We start from the raw sequence: 23,872 nt of genomic DNA, 5'->3' as shown, positions 1-23,872 counted from the left end.
GCTTTGCCATGACATCACAATGAGCATAGTGTCACAGCATGCCTTGCACCCAGGCAGGGAGCCGCATCACCTCCCCTGTGGTGCCAGGGAGTGTATCTGCCTCTGAGCAGGGCAAAGGCTGTTCTTGCACCATCTGGTGCAAAGATGCTGCCAAGGGGCTTAGGGCTGACACTTACCGGTGTGTGCAGTCCTTGCCATGCTCCGGTACCTCCTACTTGACAATTCTTTGTAGCCCTACCATGGCCACAGGTTAGAAAGTGTTCAGGGTGAGTAAAGAGGGCTAGCTCCTAGTTGGAGCCTGTACAAATGTGAAAAGCTGGGTTTTTTTCCAAAAGCTTAAAGATACTAAGAATACAAGATACAGTGGGGGTATGATAAAGATATAAAAATGGGGGGTGGTTGTTGCAAGTTGTTAATCATTTATGTACTTATGAAGAGCTATGAATTACAGAGGGCAGGAGATGTGCATGTTCACACATGGCAACCTGCACTTCTCTTTCCAGCTGCCATGTTCCACGGAAAGCAATACTGCTGGTTAATCCAAGTTTTACTGTAAGTGGCCATGAAGGAGAGGAGGAGGGTATGAGCAATGCCCTCAAAATACAGTAAAGTTGTTCTGCTACACTATGCAGCCTATTCCTCTGTGTTGGAGAGAAACAGGAGTAGCAGGGAAAGTCTGAAGTGCAACAGAAAAACGTTACCCAGGAAAGAATAAAACTAAACTTAAAGCTTCAAAAAGAGTGCATAGCTATCCTTGTCATAACAGTTTTTGGCTAGTTTTAAGTGCCAAAACTGTGCTGTGAGAACTTCAGCATAACAGAAAATCTGCACAGATCGCCTGTTGGAACAGTCTTCAACTGTAGATGAGCTTAGAAATGACAGAATTCACGCTTCTCCTTAGTTGCATTTATTGTGCATGAACTTCACAGTCACATTTTACTGCTTTTCATAGAAATTATATAAATTGATATACATAATCACATCAAAACCTGAGTTCTAAAACCAAAAACATTTGTATTCCTTACATGTATACTATAAAATCCTGCCTGCATTTTCAAGAAACAACAGTTAAGGAGAACAGTCTAGTGTTGGATAGCAGCAAGACCTTCAATATTTATTGTTTTCCTTTAAATGAGATAACCCCCATGTTTGTTGCACACTAAACAGTTTAGTTATTTCTAGGACCAAAGTAGGATGGATTCATTTTCTTTTGTTTTTCTTATATTCAACTACAAGACCACTCCTCATGAGAGCCTTCTTCCCAGTTTTGACTAGCGATTACCCTGTCCCCACAGAGGTATTTGCTTCTAAAATAATTCTTGGTCTATGTTGGTAGACAAAGTAGTACCCAGAACAGAACGTTTTTCACCAGCCTTCCCAATAAATTCATGAAATACAGCAAAAAAATTCTTGTTTCTCTAACTTCTAGAAGTCCTTTCTGTCTTCTGCTGCTTTTCACCTCCCCACATACACAACTTTAACTTTTGAATCATGAAGCTGACTTTTTTTTTTGAAGAGTCAAAGTAAAGAGAAAGGATGCATGTAACTGATGCATCTTTAACAGGATCTTTAAACCCATTCAACACAAGTTAGTTACTAGGTCAACAAAAAAGCTTACTCAAGTATTTTTGTATTAAGTTAGTTCAGTTGGCAGAGTAGGAATCTTCGATTATTAGCTGACACAGACTCCTAGTAATGGGAAAGTCATCAGCCCTGAAGATCCCTCTTACAGATTTTAAAGCCAGAATTCTGAACAACTGCTCAAATCGCTTATGACATTGTTTTGTACCACACACTTATGTGAGATTTGCCATTCTAGGGCACCCACCGCTTTTTTTTAAATCCTAAATTGGATATCAAATTTCTCCACTGGCACAGCCAACAGTTTCATTCCTTTTCTTGACAAAGGAGAAAAGGAGACTGATCTAGAAAGCAATATCTACTTTGTACAGGATTATTGAAGTACACCACCTCTAACACTGGAAGTAACAGGACTCAGTGACAGAACACATCTAGTCTCAGCTTCAGCACCAGAAACTGAAAAGACATCCTTTGCAAAGTCAGATTTTTCGAGAGAAAAAGTTTGTATTCTAGAAACATAAAATGCTTTGGTAGTTTGAAGCTTAAAGGTTACAGCAGTACAAAATAATAGCAACCACTGAACAAAGTTAAACCATTACCTCCGGTCCAACTTTAACCTATTAGGAATTAAAAATCCTTGAAGCTCCAGAACTTTTCAGAACTGATGATTTGAAGAGAGACGGAGTGTCCAGTTGTACTAGGTTTATAGTGTATGCAGAGCTCATCTTTCCAGCTTAACTTCTATTTCAAAATGTGAAAGATGATTGAAGAAGAGTCATCTGTACAAATCAGTCTGGATATTACATTACCTCATGTTCCCTCCAGAGCTCCAGCAGCAGTTTTCCAAATACTGTTAAGTTTTGATTTGCTGAGATGTTAGTGCCAATAGTCTCTTGCTGAGCAGTGCATTGTGTCGCTGAAGATACTCTATTACATCTCCTTGCTTCTCAACTATCTCTTCTAAACTTGAATTTTCCCTTGAAATAACCAAAGTGAATATGGGTTTCAATAAGCAACAGCAGCTTTCTAACATACAAAACAGACCTCATTAACAAATACTTAAACAAGTGGCTTCCTTCAGTTTTACTTTTGTTGATCTCAACTTTTGAGAGAGGAGGCAATCTTGCATGAGAAGGCAGGAAGAGAAAAAAGTTTGCCTAAACTTCATACCATGTATACATAATCAAGTTGCATATCTCCTGCTAGACAGTTACAGAAAAGTTGTAGTAGTATGACAGTTCTTACTCTTTAACAAACTTAAAGTTAGTGAGCCAGACAATATGCTTGAATTGTACTAAGAAATCCATGGCACCTTTTCCAAATACATTAGAAAGTTTATTTTAAGCAGGCATAGTATTTTCATTCAGCTGTGGGGATCATAAGCTGTTTAAGACCACAATTTCTTGACTAACCTGCAGTAGCATACATGATATACTACTCTATACAGTGATATTATCTGTCACAATACCTTAACAGCATCAGCACCAAACAGTTGTGCTATTTCAGATCTACAACTTCATGTACAGCTAACTCCAACTTAAAATATCTCCAGCTTTCAGACATCCTTCATTTTAACTAGGATAGTAACACTGCAACATTAAGTAAAGCCAAGTTAACTGAGAAAAATCTGTAAAAGTACAGAATTCCATTAAATCTATAATTAGAACTTTTAAGAATACAGCAAGAACAAGTACCAATGCCTGAGCATATTCCAGTCTTCCCTTACACATTATTTCTTCCTAGCTGACTTGAGAATCTGCCCTCTTAGTCACATGTGAGCATCTTGGAGCTTAGAAAGTTGCTCCTCAGCCTTGCAGCATTTTGTGGGGGAACATTGTCCTTTTCATAGTTCTTAGAAAGTGCTGAGGAGGCTAGCTAGAGTGGAAAAAAGCTTAGATCCAGTTAAAAACCTACTGTAGTTAAACTGGAAAAAATAAAAGAAAACAAGTTTGTAGACAGTAGGCTTGCAACCTTAACCAGTAATCGGCACTATCAACTTAAAGCACCAGAAGAGGTCCTGGTCAGTAGCTTAGGTTGTAGAAGTCATAATATTCAAAAAACAGCCTTATAACTGGGGTCAACTGAAGGGCTGACAGGATTCACTTTTCAATAGCCCTGAACTCTCAAGGGAAAGAGAGTCAGAGTTGTATAGAGTTGAATTAAAATAACTGTTTTGCAATCAGTTCTCACAGGAAGCTTGCACTCTTTAATCAAAAATAATCAGTCTTTTCCTCAGCTGGTCATTGTTGCAGACTCATTCCCCAGGCATTTGAGAATTTCTCAGGGAAGAAGCTGAATGAGAAAGGAATGAGGTCCACCATGCATTCACCATGGTGTTTATATCAAGATGGAAGTCAGACATTGTATCAAAATGCAAGACAACTCTAAATCCTTCCTGTATCCTGGACATCTACTTCCAAGTTCCATAAAAGCATGTGCATGCTGTATTTAGGACACCAGGGGAAGTGCCAAAGTATTAGTCATCTCTGCACTTCAACTTTTTACTAAGGCACACATACAGAAGCAAGTCATACTGTATTAGAAAATTTCTAAATAAATTCTTATATGGAAATCCATTTTAGTTGTGATGATTGGTTTTTGTTAAGTCATACCAGATTCATTTCAGCAACTGGAAGACGTTCAAGCAGTCAGAAGGTACACAAAGGACAAACAAGCAACAAGTCTCAGTGCTTGTGAGGTTGATGTTGGATACCTTCTCTGTCTCACTGAGAACTTCTTTACCTCTTAAGTGCCCCACCCACCTTTAAAGTTCCTTCCCAAACTGGAAATATATTCCAAATCCCTTGCTCGAATCTCATGTCCAACTGCTGGCACAGAACAAAGCTGCAGTTTTCTTCTTCATCTATCAACTGCCCACAAGATATCTCCTTCCCTGAAAGAACTGGTTGAAGAAGCTAGGCTTCTGTAGACATACTTTAAGTAACGGTGTAAGACACCAGTATCTTTCCTCAAACTCCCATATGAAGTCAACTAAGCCAGATTAAGCACAGTGATTTATAGCACATCAAAGATTCACACAACCAGCCATAAATGGTCAAATCATTTCTGTCCTCATGTTTGAGGATTTCTGTATCATAACAAATTACTATTACTGTGTAGAAAGTGCAAGACTGTGCTGCTTCTCATCTGTGCATGTAAAATGGCAGCCTTAAGCATACAGTTTCCTTCAGAACTATTATTCCCACCTCTGCTTTGGTTGACAGATTTAAGATTATATCTAAGTCTACAGAAAGTAATGCAATTACTTTAGTCAGTGTTACTCATATACCATGGCTGAACACAGCAAAATCTTACCTGAATCCAATTTCTGAGGTAATGTGACTAGGGTAGGCATACATCTTTTCTTCTTCAATTATGTCAGGTCTTGGCTTCGCACGATTGAAGTTGCTTATTTTCACTGCAACAGAGTTTTATAAATTAGTTGGAAAGCAACCAAAAAAAGAAGAGCTTTATCACCAGGCTCCAAGTTAAAAAACAAAAAATCTGTAACAAACAATAAGATTGCCTTATGATAGGAGATGGAAAGACAATAAGGGAATCTGGGGAGCGGGGAGGAAGGAAAGAAAAAGCAGAATCTATCTCTGCTCATTTCTGGAATGGCTTTCATTGTAAGTTAGTGGTGGTTTGGTGGGGTTTTTTTGTTTTGTTGTTTTTTTCCTCAGCCCTGCTGCTTAAAAGACCACAGTGAAGTGAAGACCTGAATAGGGAAGCTTGAACACACTGCTTAACATCTGCAAAGTTTAATGTCATCTAAGAGAGGGTGAAACCTTAGTTGCCTTTGAGAGGGTACTGAGATTCAGTCTCCAAATTCAGGCCATAAATTAAGCAACATGCCACAAAAAAAATTGTAAAAATTTTTGATACTAGTATTAGGTCAGCACTCCTAACTTAAGCTCTTTGATAAATACTATTTTAACTAGACTACCTGCAATGAAGCAGCAGCTTGTCTGCCTGCTCTAAAACTAGGGCAGACTTGCTACAGAAAGCCATTAAGTATTTAACCCAGAGTGGCTCTGCGATCAGCTTCACAGCGTGAACCTTGCAACATTGGCTATCAAAACCAAAAGTAATTCCTGGGCACCATGAATAAAGTTTAAGACTAAATTTAAACAGATGTGGAATGGGGACAAGTAGGGGTGGGAGAACCTGTAGGCACCCTCTGCATTATATCCGGAAGGAAACTGAAAATATTTGAAGCCATTCAGTATCAGACCCTGATTCAGGGAATGTACAAGAGATCTGGAGTACACATTTGGGACTCTGCAGTTAGGGCTGCTGTGAAGCAATACATCTAATGCCACTAAAAACATTAGAGTCCAGCTCCATGAGAAATCCACACTACTGCAGCAGAAAAAGACTGTCCTTACAAGTCAATAATATGATGGGGTTTATTACAGGCCACCCTGCTAAAACAATACAAAGACCCTCCAGAGGTTAACTACAAGTTAGGCTCAAAGGTTAGTTATTCCTATGATGGTATTCCTCTACAAATAAAGCCACGAAGGAATGGATGTGGAATTCCCAACATGCATTGTTTGTGGGAATGTTAGTCTTTTGGTCAAGTGATATTAGAAGTATGCAAGAAAGTCATTAAATATATATATTTAGTAAACCTTTTAAAGCTTGACTCCCTATCCTATCAATAACAAACTTACAATAGTAAGCTGACATTTAGAGCTGTCTGTATCATACTTCATTCCATGCGCATTTACCTCACTTGAATGATTTATGTATGTCAAGTCTGTTATAGGTCAATCACAGCAATTCTTGCAGATTTCTGAATCCCTGCCTCTGCATCCTACAGCTATATATACATACACTGCTGAATGGAGACAATTTTAAGAAAGGCAGTAGTACTTCACAGGACATTAGGCATCATACAATTCATAAAATAGCTCCAACAAGCAAGAACAAATACTTAGAATTACAATTAGGTATTCCATGCCACCACTTTCGTTTGTGAGGCAGTAATATTTAAATGAAAATAAGTCAGGTACATGAACCTTCTACAGATAAGCATTTATGCCCCATTCTAGTAGTTAAGAAATAATTATTCTACCATGGAGAAACAATGTATGAACTGCTGCTACCTTCCCTCCAAAATTTACGAGTAATATACTAACACAAGAAAGGGGTTTATCATGAGTTGCTAGCATAAAGTGACCTTAATCTCCCCATTGTTGCTCACCTACATTAGCTGATACTATCTTAACAGTAAGTGGTATCTGCTAAGTGCTTGCCTTGGAGAGGGGCACTCTAACCCTGAGCAGAGAACTGCCCTTAAAACTATCCTACTAAAGAAGCTTCATGCTTCTCAGTCACATACTCTGCTCAGAGAAAAAAATTATCTGAGCATCACTATTACTACCGATTCTCATGCTATTTTCAAAACTGGCCAAATACATTTGTTTTGCTTCAGAAGAGCTTTAGTTTGATGCTTAAAATGTTAAAAAACCTAAAAAACCTAAAAAACCATCACTACATGAGACAGATGTGCATGCAGACTCTTAGCTTACCTCAAGATGTATTGGGATGGAAAACCAGTTACACCACCCACTAGAAAAGGCAACCTAGGGTGACTGGAGATCTTCCTCATCTTGAGGCAAGTGTTAAGTTACATAAAAATCAACCCTAGTTTTGCACACCAAGCTTTAGAGAATGAAGCTTAGACTGTTGCTTGGGGGCTGCTGAGGAAATAAGGTAGTGTTGCCAAAAAGAACTGCCTTACTCCTTCCTAGCAAGGCAGCTCTGCCCCTCCTTCACCTTGGTTCCGGGACTCACTGGATCGTTCAAGCCTCCTTCAGCTGGAAAGCAAAACATTGCACCCCACAACTTCCTGGTATAAGTTGGTTAATGGATTTGATGGGCACAGGAACTGGCACAGCACAAACTAGGAAATAAGACCCTTTTTGTGACAAATAAGCAGAAAGATAGCTTGAGAGCTCTTATGGAAGTCCAGGCTCAGACTTTACTACTATGAAGGTCAACTTTCTTGCAGTTGCTTATCCTTTTCTGCCAGGGTAAGAGACACACAATGTAGCTCTTTGAGCTCCAAGAGGGCTCTGGGTAAGAAATAGCATTTCACTGGAATTCCTGACATTCTATTAAGTTCTATTAAGTTTTGCAATTTATCTCTTATTTCCTGAGTTTCCCAGGAAAGTAAGTATGCATATGCAAAGAAGGGATGATCTCCAGCATTCTTGGAATAGTTCTCTAGGACTGCCATGCTTGCGTTCCCTCATCATTGCCTTTATTCCTCCAGAGGACAGTTAGTCTACTTGAGCCATGCTGGTCCATTCAGGGGAAAGCCTGACAAGCCTACAGCATTCAGGCCTCTGCAAAGTCGTAAGAGGAGGATATAGTTTAGAGCTGGGACCTTATTTCTTGTTGCATTTTGATTTCAGTGTTGTTGCAGGAGAGTCAAGAATAGATTTTATTTCCTAGATGACCAAGCTACTTGGCAGTATTTCTCTGTGCGTTGTTACATTACGAAGAACATAAAGTAGTCTTCTCCAAACGAAAAGACATCCTAGATTAATTACTAATTATGAAATCACAAAAGAAGTTAGATTAACACAAACACTGACCACCATAGAAATGACTAAGTTTTAAGCTTCATGCAGTCCTGAAGGAGATATTTCTGCTCTACTTTCTCCTGTTTGATTAGAAGTCAGGAGCAAACTGTAAGTTTTGCCCATTGTTTTGTTCCCCTCACCCCCAGAGAAACCAGTGGTACTGAGGCTACTTAGCTAAGGTGTCATCTCCTTGTTTGTAGCTGCAAATAATCAGAAAGCAGCATCTCAGAGGCAGGAGTATAAACTATCCTAACTCAAGAGCAGGAAATATATGTCATTTAAACAGACATGGACTTCACAGTAAACATCTCTAGTTTTCTTTGGGCAACAAAGATAATTACATTTTTTAGTGTCTTGTACCTTTTCAGTGTTTTTTTTTTCAATCCAGTTATTCTCATTTAAGTTAATACAAGCCATAAAGCCAAATAGTTTTTAAGATAAGATCAGAGAAAACTATTTGGTTCAAGCATTTATTAATCAACATTTTAGGTAGTTCTGCAATAGTTTAATGGAAAGAGGTTTATCAAGTCTTGATAAGTTACACCAAACCTAAAAGCAGATAACCTTACAAGCCAACAGTGACAGTACAAAACAATGCCTCACAGTTTTATGAAGCAGTACCTTATTTTAGTATTAGCACAGATTCCAAAAGCCATGATTTTTTTTTAAACATTCATTAGAGGGAATCCTCCATTTTAGTGACAAAGAACTGAAACTTTTGAGGTGGGACCAGGGAAAGAGGAAGAGTCTGGAGAGTAGGGCACAATCACACCATCAACTATGCAAGTCCCACATGTAAATCCTAGAAGCAGTTCTGATTAAGCCAGGTCGCTCTTACTGCTTCACAGCTTGTGGTGTACACATTTGAGAACACTCCGCAAAACAGACAAGCCTGTTCACAGGACACTTTTGGAACAATTATGCATTTATTGCCACTTCACTGGATCAACAGCTTTGAGGTAACATGGAACTTTCATTTAGCAGCACTTGGAGACCAAATCAAGCCTGACAACCTTCCCATTTGTTTTGCATTTGCCTTAGTTCTGCTACAAGCACAGAATCATTCTGTATTTATAGCTGCAGTTAAATGTCTTGGGGTACCCCAAGTGAGCTGCTGTGAGGGCAAACAAAACAGTGAGTAGCAGCTATAGTAAGTCTCACTCAAGAAGGCAAAAATTGCCTCTCACCTGTGTAAATCACTAAGCATGTCAGGGAGCTAATCAGCTCCAGGCCCAGGACTCCCAGGATAAGATACAGGTACACTTTACTGCGATCAGGAAAGGAATGCTGCACTGACAGAATCAAAAGCAGGGCTGCATTACCTAAAAAAAAATGTTACATTTTACAGGTGTAACAATTTTATTAGCTGTTGAAGATAACTTAGTATTCTCTCATCCCCAGTATCTACATTAGGCTGCAACATTTCAGCAATGCTTTTCCATTTCATACTATACTTGCCTCTTTGGTTAATTTCCTTAACACAGGTGATACAAGCTTACAACTGCTGGCAGCAAAATGAGGTTTCATTTCAGCATTTGACTGTAATGGTAGAGAATTATGAGTTTTCTTATAGATTTTTCTGACTTAAAAAACAAGAGTGGAAGAAATGCACTAGAAATACCTAATATACATGTGTGGGCTTAAACAGTTTCTAGCCTTGTTGCTGGTACCCATCCCCAAAACTGCTTGGAGACTATTAATTTCTTTCAATTCCTAAGAGGTCACATCAGTCAATTCAAAATGAGAGGGTGTTTTCCTTCAAGTGGTGGATTTGAGTGTATTTAAATGAGGCTAATAGATCTAAAAACCAAACACCTTCCTTTCACAGGGACATACTTGCATAGGCTTCCAGTTCCCTATTATTCTAATAAACTTTCAGTAACTTAAACTTTAAGTGAAATGAGCACAGTTAGTCAAGTAGAACAAGTGTTGAGTTACAGACCTAACAAGCATTCCTAATTCTTTACACATCCTCTTCTCTGGTACAGAGTGTGAAATGTTCTTTTCTTTCCTGTAGAAATGCTATAACCAGTGTCTGGATAAAGCACTAAGGGTATTAAGACCATTGATGTAGCTAGTGAACTGTACAGCTCTCTTTCATACTGCATTAGGTAACTGAACTGTCAGGATGGAAGTGGTATCAGCAGCGATTAGCATGGCAGGGAGTTTGCAGTAATGGAGCTAACCATCTTCTGCACTACAATCTACATCAAAAGTCTACGGCACATTGCACCTGAACATTTACACATGCCCAGAGTTTGTCCAGTAGGGAAAAAGCGGGCTCTAAGACTAAAGACAGGGCTAAGTATTCTAGATTGCATTGCAATAGGCAGAAATAGTCCTTTTGCCCTCTTTTGAAACACCCTTGAGCCTGCTGTAGCCTGATTTTGTCCCTGCACTCCAAACACATCTTTATCTTCAGAGCTCTATCTAGTGGCCAGAGCCTGAAGTTTTGCACATTCAAGTTGACTAGCTCTTTTAGTGACTGGATGGAAAGAAAGCTAGGGCTTTATATATAAAGCAGGACCATCTAACTTATCAATTCTGGTGAAAAAATTCTACTCCAGTTATTCAGAAGACTTACAGAAGGGAGGTGGGATTATAAGAGACAAAAATACTATAAAAGCCACCACTGTTCCCTTTTCTACTGCTATTTCTGTGTGAAAAATCCCCTCAAGCTAGAGGGATTTTAGATTTGTTGAAGCTTTTCTAACAGAAATTACTACACCAGCCAATTGGACCAACACTTCTTTCAGCTTCACTGGCCAGTGATGTAACCTAGAATATATAGTTAAACCACTCCCATATACCATCCTTTGTCCATAGAAAGTAGAAATTGGCAGTCAGAAGTATAGCTGAATGTTACACATAGCCCCCCTGAAGATCAGAAAATTGCTTATTTTCCTGACTTCAGACAGCTGTTGAGCAACAGGCAATTCATCTGTTTCTACATGAATTGCTGAGCTTGAAAAGAAAAAAAAAAAAGAGTAGCACACTTCCTGGAAGGACTAGCAGTCTTGCCACATATCCAACTAGACAAATGAGTATGCAAATCAAGATCACTGGCAGCCAAACACAGACCTTGCTGGCTGAGTATTTTATGGCTGAAGACTAGATGCAAATGACTAGATGTTTTACTCAGCCTCACACTTGTAGGCATTTTTCCACTACAAAGAGTTCTTTACAACATGCATCTGGCAGGCCAGAAAGGCCAGTCAGGAGGTCCATCTGACTAAAATATCATTTATAAGTGTTCATAGATAGGTTTTTAAAAGTTCATAATACATAACATATATAAACTCTTCAGTCTTTTACTGTATCATAGTTTAAAGCTTTAGAAGAAAAAAAATCAGGAAAAAAGTTCACTTCACCTGTGGAGTGTATCAGCAGTGGAAGCCTTTTTAGATGTCTTGTTGATCGGTATATTGAGAAATAACCTCTGCTTCTGACTTTACTGTGGTGGTGCTGGATGTATCGTTCAAAAAAAACATGCAGAATCCACAGAACTACTTTTGCAATGATTATGACAGTCTGCACTTTAAGTGGGTGAGTATAGTTTCCAGGGCACTTATCCTGATTTGGATTGGGGTAAGAACAAAACATAGCTGCTAAAAATGCTAGAACAACAAAAGCAACCTGTAAGAGAAAGGAAGAGAGGAAAACTCTTAAAGTCAACATTTAACTATAAAAAAAAAAGACAGGCTTATGTAATTTGTTCATTATGTATTACTTTCTGAATTGATTTTAGAGTTGAGATAATGTATAAAACATTAGACACTTACTACAACCACTACATGTCATTCTGGGACCATACTGATGACCAAAATTGCTAAGTAGTAAGATTGTCTTCCAGGAGGGCACCCAGTCTACAGCAGAACAGAGCTGAGAATCACCACTCTTCCAGAATTTCCTCTAAATCAATTTCACTGTTCCCTGAGTTTCCCCTTCATAGCAAATTTATCTTATTTCTGGATCCTCTTTATTATGTCTTTTTACTTTAAGGGGAACTTGATTTATACTCCCTCAAAAACAAAATCACATCTTTTTAGACTCATTCAATTACACTTGTTACTGCTCTGCAGGACAGCCTCATATCTTATTGGTACAGTCCTCATTTCTTTAAATTGACATTTCATAAGTGAAAATCAACCCTTTACTATATCCATTGAAGATAATCTCCAAGTTGTGACATTAGAAAAAAGTGAAACATCATCATAGTAACTTAAAAAGTGAATTATTAACACTGGGTAGGCATCTTTGCCAGTTGGTAATCGTTCTTTAGTATATTTACTATCAGATTTTCCCATTTTGCTCAGAACGATCAGACTATAGTCAGACTGTATATACGCTTATCCTTTCAGACTAGTGCCATTATGTCATAACTCTTCCTGTCTTCTAGACTTTTATCCAAATTTTCAGCATCAGCAGTGAGCATCAGCAATCTTTTGGCCAACTAGAAGGCAGTCTTGGGTGCATGTTATCTGGGTATGTATACACACAGGGCTTTCTTAATCTTTACAGAATTGTTTTTGTCATAGAAGATACTCCACTGTTTTCATTCAGTGAACAAGAAAATGATACTTTCTCATCCTGGTTCATTCTACAGAACAGGAATATTTTAAAACAGAACTGAAAACAAGAACAACTCCCACCAATACAGAAGTAAATTGAAAGCTTCTATATACAACAAAAAAATCATTTTGCCTCAAGTCTGCAAGAGTCTAATACCTCTCATACACTTCTCAAAAAAGTGTCCAATATTTTGCATCTCATAACTGATAGAAACAACACATCAGAATTGAAGATTGAGCAAAGCATCTGACTTTCATTTGCTAGCTTTGTTTCCATACTTAATTCTATGGATATCTAAGAGCCCACCACCCTCTTCCCACTCCCTTTAGCTTATTTTTCATATTTTTGTCATTTCTCAAGCAACTTTCTTCACGGAAATTAACCTTTCAGAACCATTTAATTACTCTTGATATGAACTGCCCTTAGCTTGCTCTGGTTGTGAACAGTTAGGTAATTGGCAAGGGAGGAAGAAGGGGGAATAATTTTCACACAATCATCAAACCTAAGAGACATTATAGAGGACAGACAGGATAGAAGGTGGGAGGAAAAAGAATGTGTCCTATACTATCCATAAGACCATTACTTCAAATGCAAATTAAATCCAAAATTACCTTGAGATGGGTTAAGTAGCTAGATTAAGAAGTTAAATAAGAGGCAAGTTTATCAACAAAACATCCATTTAATCTATTATTCTACCACCTCCTCTTCTTACAAAGCTAAGAATAATCCAGCTAACCTGTAATTTATTTGGTCCATTTACTGTTTGGTTTGCCATTTTAAACAGTAAAACATCTAGTTCTACTCCCTCCAGATGTTAGGAACGTATTTCAGTACAGAAAATGGCTACATTAAACTGATGCAAGCAGGAATGGCCTAGCATTGCAGCTCTACTAATCTACTACAGCAGTGTATAGAAGAGGAAACAGGTAGCTGGCATTGAGTAGCATTTACTAAAGATGTTTTGCTTACGTTTTAGGGCAGTCCAACAACAGATGCTTCAACCCAGTACAGGGGATTTTTATATACAAAAAGTTATTCTTATACGGAGTAGTATTTAAGTTCAGTTTTGTGTATGTGCATACACAGAAGGAATTAAGGAAAGACAGGGTTAATATAAAGGAATTATTTCTAGCCTGTACACTGCTCTCGAGAGCCTCCTGATAAGAGCCAGAAGCCTGCAGAAAAGCAAAGCCTGGCAGAAGGAAATCCACTCAAAAACCCAGCCCCACCACACTCCAGCATATCCTACCCACACGCTCCAGAATTGCATGTAACTAGGCAGCTGCACCAAAGCAGCTACTTGCCATCTAACTCCATTTCTTGATACAGGAGGGTGGAGAAGTACTCTGTTGTATACAAATTACTTTAGATATGCATTACAACTCTACCCCATAATACTATGATGGCTTAACTCCTCCAGGATACTTGCCCCTTTGGCAGGCTGTGCATCAGAAGCTAACCTGATGTCTCCACGTTCCACAAGGTTTGCGCACATTTGCAGAAGCAGCGGGGAAGGAAATCCAATAAGCTAGTTTTCCCCATCCATCTTTTCAGCAAGTAAGGCAGCACCATTTCATGTGGCAATTATAATGCTGTATGTCACCAACAGAAAAAGATACTTCTCCATTTTGCTCCAAGGACCAACTGGCCACTGCAGCAGGTTCAGCAATAGCAGCAAGACTTTACCTGGGAAAGTGTGTGTTGACAGAGGCCTCAGCAGTTTTCTCTCTTCACCTCCCCGCACTTCTCTCCATTTGCAGGAGGGAGCAAGTGGTGGGGACAGAAGAGACAGCAGTTTCCTAGGATCTGGGTGACTGACATTTGGCTACATCAGTTATGGTAGGAGACAGTAAGGCCCCAAGGCTAGGTGGAAACACATTTACTGCTCTACTACCAATAGCAGTGTCTACCTTCGTAACAGACTTCAAGTGCCATCCTAATGGGATGTGTCCTGGTTTCAGCTAGGACAGAGTTAATTTTCTTCCTAGTAGCTGGTATAGTGCTGTGTTTTGGATTTAGGAGGAAAATAATGTTGATAACACACTGATGGTTTTAGTGGTTGCTAAGTAGTGTTTAGACTAAGTCAAGGATTTTTCAGCTTCTCATGCCCAGCCACCAAGAAGGCTGGAGGGGGCACAAGAAGCAGGGAGGGGACACAGCCAGGACAGCTGACCCAAACTGGCCAAAGAGCTATTCCATACCATATGACATCATGCCCAGTATATAAACTGGGGGAGCTGGCTGGGAGGGGGGATCGCGGCTCAGGAAGTAACTAGGCATTGGTCAACCAGTGGTGAGCAATTGCATTGTGCACCACTTGCTTTGTATGGTTTAATTCTTTTAGTATTACTATTGTCATATTATTATTATAATTATCATTGTTTTTCATTCCTTTCTGTCCTATTAAACTGTCTTTATCTCAACTCATGAGGTTTTTTTCCTGATTCTCTCCCCCATCCCATGGGTTGGGGGGGGGGGGGGGGGCAGTGAGCGAGCAGCTGCATGGTGCTTAGCTGCCAGCTGGGGTTAAACCACAACAGATGACACCAGAGTTCTTCTGGTAGGGGAAGTGAATAAGGCTGGATATGCAGTTTCCATTGGGAATTTTTGTAGTTATTCAGCAGAAGTCCTTCCTAAGTCTACTTGACAGACGGAGGGACATTTCTTGATATTACTAAGAGGCCCACAAAACATTTACTTCTAAAATTAGAAGGCTAGGGCATATTGTTTGGGCAGCTTTATGCAGCTGCCCAAAGAGAGATCTTAGAGGTTGGTATGTACTTTTAAAGTTCTGGCAGAGAGTATGTTTTGCAGAGCACTGGGCACAGCATTTTTTGTTTGAGATCAAATGAAGCTCTAAAACAGCTAGCAACACATACATGTCTATGTCCTGTGCACTCTCTGGCTTTATACACATACTATCTTCAGGTCAGTGTTAGTGGCACTATAGAATCAGAGAATCATTTAGGTTGGAAAAGACCCTTAAGATCATTAAGTCAACCATTTACCTAACACTACCAAGTCCACCACTAAACCATGGTCGTAAGCACCATGCAAGTACCACTTCAGTTAGATCTTAGGATCAGAGCTCTTCACCCTTCCTTCTTCATGTTAGGTTTCCACACACTCACAAGCAACAATGAGCCTCTTCAGCTTATCAAGGATAAGCTCACTACTAGGCAGGAGTCTCTCTACTTCTGTCCACCAGCCTCAAAAAGGCCTTCATACTGTTAGGTGCAAGATCTGTGCTTTATCTGTGCTTTTTACCCTTAACCCCCAGAAGTCAGAGCAGGAAGTAACATTTGGATTCCTTTATCTCTCCATCTACTACCATGTGAAACCCCTGCAGCAAGTCCAACTTTACTTGTTTAGTTACCAGAAGAAATACCTTAAGTCTTCCCTGTGAAATTAAGTTCAGCCTCCAGAAGGGATGACAACAAAGTTATCTTAGCCATCTATAACTAGTATAAGCACTTCTACAGCAGTAATATTTTAAAAGTACATTTCCAACAGCATAGAAGAACTACTATTTAAAAGGCTTTTCATCCTAACAAGATGTGTTGTGGCATGTTAGTGCCGACAAACAATCAGAATGAGAACACAGCAAGTATCATGTAGCATATATATTATCAAAATTCATTGGCAAATAGGACTTCACTGGTTTGGAAGAACAGTGTATGCAAATCTCAGGAGAATTCTGTCCACATGAACAGTAAGAATTCAGAATAGAGACAGCAAATTTTCATAAGGAAATCATCCTGCTTAAACTTACATGTATTAGCAACAGAAAATTGGCAAGGAGAACTGCTGGGATAGCATGAAATCTTGGCCTCAGTTGGGAATGCAATGTATGAGACGAAATAAGTGGTGTATCCAGCAGAGGATCATCTTCCAAACTCTGTGTTACTTCCAAGGAACCCTGGAACAGAAGGGGAGGGCAAAGAGTAGTAACAGGTAAGCTCTAAAAGCAAAGTACAAAGTTTTAGCAACTTCCTGTTAGCAAACCAAGCTTTGGGGGAAAAAAAACTAGGTTAGCATCTCGAGACAAGCTCTTAAATTCTAGGTAAACTCTCATCACATCTTTACGTGATAACTCAGTCCCTGAGGAATCTGACACTAATCTACCTCCCAGCATCACACTGAGTCTTCAGGAACTTTAGTCTTGAAAATGAATTACAAGTATTCAAACATCACTCCTGAGAGAGGTCACAAGTATTAGTATGTTTATGTGAAAAGGCAGAAAAAGTAACAATTAAAGTCTCTCTCACATACTTTATACAGGTACTGCAAAAACCCTCGTTATTCTTACTTCTGTCCAACCACAATTAGAGGCAATAACAAAGCTGCGGTGTACCAGTAACAGTTTCAAGTGATTCAGCCACTGACACTACTGACTTGTCAAAACACCTGCAGCAGTAGTTCAAACTGAACCCATGCAAGAAAGAAGCAGCAGTTCAGAGGGAAGAAGATGCTACCAAATGCTGGGCAAGACATTCTCTGCTTTAACTAGAGAGCATGCAGCCCTTACTTGTCATGTTGGTGCCAAGTATTGGGGCTTTACTTCACATTCAGCTCAGATGTTGTGGTTATCTAAGTTTCCAGAAGTACCTTTTACTTTTTTTTTTTTTAAGTAAAAGGTAAAACTAAGTATGAGTAGAGGGAAAAACCTTTCCTTGTGGACAAGGAACTTGCCCCAGCGCCATGCATCTCCGCTCCTTCCAGGCCAGGACACAGTCATTCCCTACATCTTAAGCTGAACATACACAGCCACTATGAATGCTCAAACTGCTCAAGTTTCCCTCTTAGCATCCTGTTATGTCCCATGCTATGCCTTGCTTGCTTCAAGAGATAAAGAAACTCAAGATTCCCAATCAAGTTTTGACTGCTCTTCTCCTGAGTGATACCAACCACAGCCCAGAACAACAAGACTTGTGCAGACCCCATCCCACTCCAGACTTCAGACTATTCAGAGAGACATGCCAGGGTTCACTGGGATATTTATTGTTTTTAAACTGAGGACTTCTCCTTGCCATGGCAGAGAGCAGCATAAGCCTCAAGACAAATAAGGCATGTCATTCTTCCAGACACTAGCACAAGAAATGAGAGATAAAGAAGTTTTGGGATTCAACCTAGGTTTATACTTCATATTAACTGGGACAATGTAGATTGGCTCCCCAGTGGTATTTCACCTACAGACAGCTGCCTACATGAAGGAACTAGTCATCAAGGGTTATTTCAATCAGCAATCAGTTTTGTTTTAGTACTGTGAATGCCATACTTGCCCAACCATAGAGGAGTGTTAACAGGCCTCCCTCACCTATTTGATCCCTTTTAGTTAGCCTAGTCTTTGACTGTAAACAACCCTCACTGAAATACCTGCCTGGTAAGATGACCTCTTACTGCAGACCTAAGAGGAGTGCCATTTGTAAACCTTTATGTCACCGATATAAAATCCAGAAGCAAGAGCACAAAGATGCCCTCTGTCCCTGATCCCACATTTTCAGAGGCCAAGTATAATTTTAAGCTCTGAAAGCAAGTGTGCAGGACCAGCACTCCAGCAGCCAAGACATCTTGCCTCATTCTTCCCTGTCACAGAATTAATAGCAGAGTTAACAGCTCACACCTCCCACAAAGACAGTGATCCTCCTTAGGACAATATCCTTTGTCTCATGGGAACAGGTGAACTCACCACTTCTGCAAAACTGTAATAGATCAGCGCACTCCTTCACAGATGGAACTTTATCAGAACATGTCTGACCACGTTACTTACTGCAAGACTGGCTACAATCCATCTTTGCATCCCAAAATACAGCTAGCATTAGGAAGCACTGGATGACATAACCTCCCTGAGTAGATATTATTACAGGCAACATGGGGAGGAGGGTAATTAAAGCAAGAGAGATGATGATGCTACGCAGTCAATCTGACATTAAGAAAATCTAGTAAGTGTCCTAATTAGATCAAACACAGGTTTCATTTAATTAAGATGAGCCAAAACCACAGCTGTCAAAAGCCAAAACACCTTAAGAAATGGGCCTTCTGTTAGGCACTGATGTTACCACAAGCACAAGTTAAGGCTTCAGCCTCTCGGCTCCCTGATCCATTTCCAGCATGTGACCACCTCCGCAGCAGCCCAGCACCAGGAGGAGGAGGGCGGACAGGAACAGGCAGAGCTACAGCCAGCAAGCCTTGCCCAGACAGCCTTCCAGCTGGAGAGGGCGGGAAACACCCAAATAAACAGAAAAACGCCGTGGTCACGCCAGCGCACAGCATACAAACCGAAGATTACACTTACAGGATCTGCCTGTGGAAAAAATGACCTAGAAGAACTAAACAAGCTACAGGAGCAGCCTCGATTAAATTAATAATCTCGACTAAAACCAACCCCACACCCAAGTAACTCGGGGGGTATTCCAAGCACGGCTGGGGAGGGGCAGCGCTCCGCAGGCAGCGCGGGGGGCGGCGCCCCGGCCAGGGAGCGGCCCCGGCGGCCTCCTTACTTCCGAAACGGCCATTTACGAGACGCCTCGGCCGGCTGCTCCCCCCGGAAGAAGAAGAAGATAAAGCCTTCAGCGCTTAGCACAGAAAACGGCAGAAAGAAAAAAAAGAAATGGAAGGAAGAGACGAAACGGAAAGCGAGGCGCTCTCCCAGCGCTGCCCGCCGTTAACGGTGGCCTGGCCGCTCACCCCAGGAGGAACCGCCGCCCCGGCCCCGCTCCCGCCCGCCCGCAGCGCAGGCCCCCCCACTCACGTTGTCCAGGTCCTGCCGCCGCCTCCCCGCCGCCAGCGCCATCTCCGCTCCCCGACCCTCCGCCGCCCCGGCTGTATTTAACCGGCGCCCCCGCCACGGCCCGGCCGCCGGCTGGCCCGGCGCAGGCCCGGCCCCGCCGCCCCGCCCCGGCCGCTATTGGGCCCGAACTCCACCGCAGCGCCGGCCCCGGGGCGGGGCCGCAGCCGGCGGGCGGGGGCGGCCGCCGAGGGGCCTTGTCCGCGGGCGGGGGCCGAGAGGAAGCCCCCGGCCCGGCCCGCTCACCCCGGTCGGGACCCGGCCCGGGCCGCGTTTCTTGCTCAGGGGGTGAGGGCTTCCCACCTGGCGGAGCGGGGGACCGGGCCCGCGATGTGTAAGCCAGCAGCCGGGGCGCAAAGTTGCGCCCCCCGAGCCCGCCCTGGGGGGCCGCGCTCTCCCTTGGCGATGCTCGGTCAAGTTGACTGGGCAGCCCGGGAGTGAATTTAAAAAGGGGACTCGTTAAAGCAGGCCCGGGGCTGGTGTCCCTGCGGGGCAGGTGGCTCAGGTGGCATCGCGGGGAGGGGAAGGTAGAACAGCAGCAGATGCCTAGCAAAAGCGTGGGGGTAAAGGCAGCGTAGTGTTGCTTTCAGCTTGCTGTGCAGAGTATTTCCCCATTTCCAACAGTTGGGCTTGCAGTCATTTCTTGAGGGAGGGAAGGAGTCTAGGCACTTAATCATTATTTCCAGTGGATGTCTATTCCATGAAGGTGTCTGGTTGCCCCTTCAGACCACGGAAAGTTTTAGGGTACACAAGACCCTTAATAAGTTGTCAAAGATTATTTCTGGTCCAGTTGTATATTTTGTGAAGAAACACGTTTTTTTAAAACCTGCCCACTGCTAATGTCATTTTATAACCCTTTGTTCTCACACTGAGAGGGACTATAGCCACTCGCAGTGTCCACGTTACTCACTTTATGGTTCTCTGTCTTATTACTCCTTGACACCCTTTTGTATGCTGAATACTCCTCGACCACTTAGTTAGTTATTCTTTGGTAGTCTTCATAAGCTTCTCTGACCTTTTTCAGCTATATCCTTTCTGAAACAGGAAGGATCAGAATGACACAGTGTTCAAGCATGTGCATAATATGAGTTACAAAGCAGCATATTTATTATCGGTTGTGTGCTCTGTTCATCTGCTAATGTTTCTTAACCTTCTGTTTGCTCTATATGACCATCCCTGAGCCTTGAGCTGATGTTAGTGAGGACACTGAAGAGGATCAAAGCTGCAACAGGGGCTTGAAAGACAGCAAGGTTGTATTGTCTCCAGGCTGGAATTGTTCTTCGTGTACTATTTAAGAGAAGCCAAGACTGTCACCCTGAACAGCTGGCATGGCTCTGCCTCTCTTGAAAGAGTGCAGAAGTGCCAAGGGGTGAAAGCTGCTTTTGAGGTATGGGCTTCTTTAGGCTGTCCCAAGTTTTTCATCGCTGTTTGACTTCTCGTGGGTATATTTTTGTAGAAAAATACCCAACTGAAACGTCCCACCCAGAGCATTGACATTCATCACTTGCATTCATTTGTTCTTGTTTTACATAGATACACATATTTAACAAACTGGGCAACTACCTTAAATGAAAAACAAGCCTTAGACTTGCTGGTTTCAGTAAGATTAAGTCCAGCTCCTGTGGTAAGAGCCTGCTCAGTTCCAGTTTCTCAGCCCAAATGTTCTTTTTTCCTCTTCCTTACTGTGCTTCCTCTTTTTTCCTTCCTCACAAGAGCACAAATCCTACTGAGCAGCAGCCAGAGGACAAAGGTTTTCTGTGACAGTGAAGTGAGGCCACAATTCACTGGTTGCTGTTCAAGTAATCGGCGTTACTTTTGTAAGGTGTTCTGCCTTGCCAAGTGTGGTCCTCATCTACACAGATCTAATAACCATCAGAGGTGGTTCAATAGATCAGTCTGAAACTTGACGGTGCATTTTTTATGAGGGTGCTGTGTGACTGCCAGAACTTCCCATTTCTTTGTATAACTATACAACTTACCTGTGTAGTGCCTTTGTCTGAGCTTTTGCTCAGCTTGAAAAGCATGAAGTCTTTACCTTTTGTTTGTTTTGCAAGGAGCAACAATGTCTGTTCTGGTTAACATGTCTGTTCTGGAATAACCAGAAATGCTAGTGTGCAGTGCGTTGTACCTAGTCGCACAGCCAAGAAGCTAGTAACAGTGCCAGTTAATGACAATGGCTAGAATTTTTTTTTTTTACTATAAATACATTTATATTGATAAAAAATACTTTATAGCAGTTTATTTTTTAAAAGAATTAGAATAGCATTAAACTTTTTGAAGAAACAAAAAAAACCCCAACCCCCAAAAAAAGTCTTTTACAAAACATAGTTGCATATCATCTCGTGTTGCTTAGCTGCTATTGCTTTCATTTATGACCAAATCAAATGCTGAACTGCACATTTATTTATCTTGTTTCCCCACATTTTGTTTGCTTGCTTACATGCATGCTTAGGAATGCACACATGTTTTTGTCCTTTAATCTGGGGGGTTTGGATTCTGAATTTGGCAAGGATGATATTTGAGGGGAAACAGTAGGGGGGAAAGAGATACAATAAAAAAAATGAAGTAATTTAGAACAGTTGTTCAAAGAGTTAGGAACCAAGAAGCCTAAAATCGGGGATTTAATTCGTCACTTGGATACATAAGCTCAAGTAACTACCTTTTTTATTAGCATAATAATTTCAGTTGTGGAAGTACTCCTCCTCCTGTTGCCAGTCTCCGTAAAATACTATAGGCTAGCTATAATCTTGGTTCTAGCCTGTTTCTTCAGATATCCAATACAGTCAGGTGAGAAACACATACTTCATCTACATTATATCAGCAGCATACAACTTAAAAAGTGAACACAATTGCTGCTAAGTAGTTGCCATTTCTCTGTGCTTGTTCAGAGATAATTTTCTAATAATTTCTGTTTGTTCAGAGATTTAGAAATTTGGTCTAATGTATAATCCATTACTGCAAACTGCTGTATACTTACAAAACACCTCTATTCAATGGCTTGCATACATACATGCAGTGTGCATGATACAGGCCATTAGACAAGTGTTTGAGATAAAATCAAATAAATAAGTTCTTCTAAGTATAATTTTAGAATCTTAAAGTCCCAGGAAGTTTACATTTATTAGCACTCATTTGAATATGTATAATTTTATATATAATTGTAAGTATTGTTTCTACTGAATGGAAAATGAGGTGTTCTCAATGGGTTACTGAAGAGCACAGTTGGGGAAAAATTACAAGTTTAAATATTTGAAGTGCATAAATATTTACTGTATACACCACCAGTTAGCATTTTTAGAAATATGTGACTGCCAATTTCAACTGGTTTACCTAAAATATGTATATAATCTTTACAGTAGTAGTCTACTCTTGTTCTTACTAGATCACCCAATCTGTGTTTTGGTTTTGATATATAGTTTTAATTACTAGATTCACAGGTAGTTTTTATAGTGAGAGGTTTTAATGATGTAAATAAGGTTTTAATGAAGTAAGATTCTCTTCTGCTCAATTCCTGTTCCATCTTCTGGCAAATTTTGCAGACAGTATCATTTTAATGCACGTGACTTGAAAGTCTGCTCCTGAGGGCTGATCCAGTGCTGGGGAGTCTAAAACGGGTTAAGATACAACCTGTTCTTAAATTACTTCCTCTGCAACTCCATCAGTAATGATGAAGGTATCCGACAAGGGTAAGGTAAAAATATATGGTATGGCCCAACAATGCCATGCTATGATGTCCTTATTTGCCAGCTGCCCTTAAGGGAAGCTAGCGCAGATTAGATATACCCAGGATTAAATCCTACACTTAGGCATAACCTTTTCCATATCAGTAATAATTACAATATTTGGGGACTAACTTTCACAATTGTATCCTCACAAAGAGGCCTAATATCTACTTTTCTTCCTCTCAGTTTTATTTAAAATTTGGCATGAATGGAAACAGGATTGGGCTTACAACCTTTTTCACATTCAACTATAAGGTGTAATTATTATTACTGTTTCTTATTCATATTGCAGGTACAATTAGTACTTAAACTGTATTCAGCTCTATGTAAAGAATACAGTCTCTGCTCCGAGAATATGGCGTTGTGACAGATCCCAGCACGACTAAAAATGCAAATGGGAAGTGAAAAGGTAAAAATAACAGTAAAGACAATTTTATTTGCATGACTTGGTTGTAATAAGCCTGACAGCCATACTGTAGTAAGCTCAGTCTATATTCTAGCCTCAAGTTACAGACACTTCACAGGTACTTGTTTTATTTCAAGCTTCTGTAAGTTTTTAAAATCCTATGGAGATTAAAAAACAGTTCACTGCTGAATATGTTTAAAATAAAGGA

General features: G+C 40.7%; 1 protein-coding gene across 2 annotated transcripts; it reads right to left on the bottom strand.

The window, feature by feature from the left end:
* Positions 1–896: 896 nt before the first annotated feature.
* On the bottom strand, positions 897–19,542 carry TMEM192 (transmembrane protein 192). 2 transcript variants are annotated; one of them, XM_050895760.1, is made up of 6 exons: positions 19,501–19,542; positions 16,522–16,668; positions 11,549–11,813; positions 9,365–9,499; positions 4,897–4,999; positions 897–2,558 (listed from the first exon to the last, which is right to left on the bottom strand). In XM_050895760.1, exons 1-6 carry the CDS (start codon positions 19,540–19,542, stop codon positions 2,435–2,437), a joined length of 816 nt encoding a protein of 271 aa, XP_050751717.1. In that variant the 3' UTR covers positions 897–2,434. The 2 variants fall into 2 exon arrangements, with proteins under 2 accessions (XP_050751717.1, XP_050751718.1); XM_050895761.1 differs by lacking the exon at positions 19,501–19,542 and adding an exon at positions 18,520–18,549.
* Between the last annotated feature and the right edge of the window lie 4,330 nt (positions 19,543–23,872).

The sequence above is a fragment of the Gymnogyps californianus genome, chromosome 4 (assembly GCF_018139145.2).
Source record: "Gymnogyps californianus isolate 813 chromosome 4, ASM1813914v2, whole genome shotgun sequence".
NCBI classification, from domain to species: Eukaryota; Metazoa; Chordata; class Aves; order Accipitriformes; family Cathartidae; genus Gymnogyps; species Gymnogyps californianus.
This window is presented reverse-complemented; position numbering and strand designations above follow the sequence as displayed.

Excerpts from the sequence above, each read along its gene's own strand:
- TMEM192 (XM_050895760.1), bottom strand. The coding sequence starts at position 19,542 with ATGGCGCTGGCGGCGGGGAGGCGGCGGCAGGACCTGGACAAC. Across the intron at positions 16,669-19,500 it reads GGCGGCAGGACCTGGACAAC|GGTTCCTTGGAAGTAACACA; the intron begins GTGAGTGGGGGG and ends CTTCTGTTCCAG. Across the intron at positions 2,559-4,896 it reads ACCTCAGAAATTGGATTCAG|GGAAAATTCAAGTTTAGAAG; the intron begins GTAAGATTTTGC and ends GGTTATTTCAAG.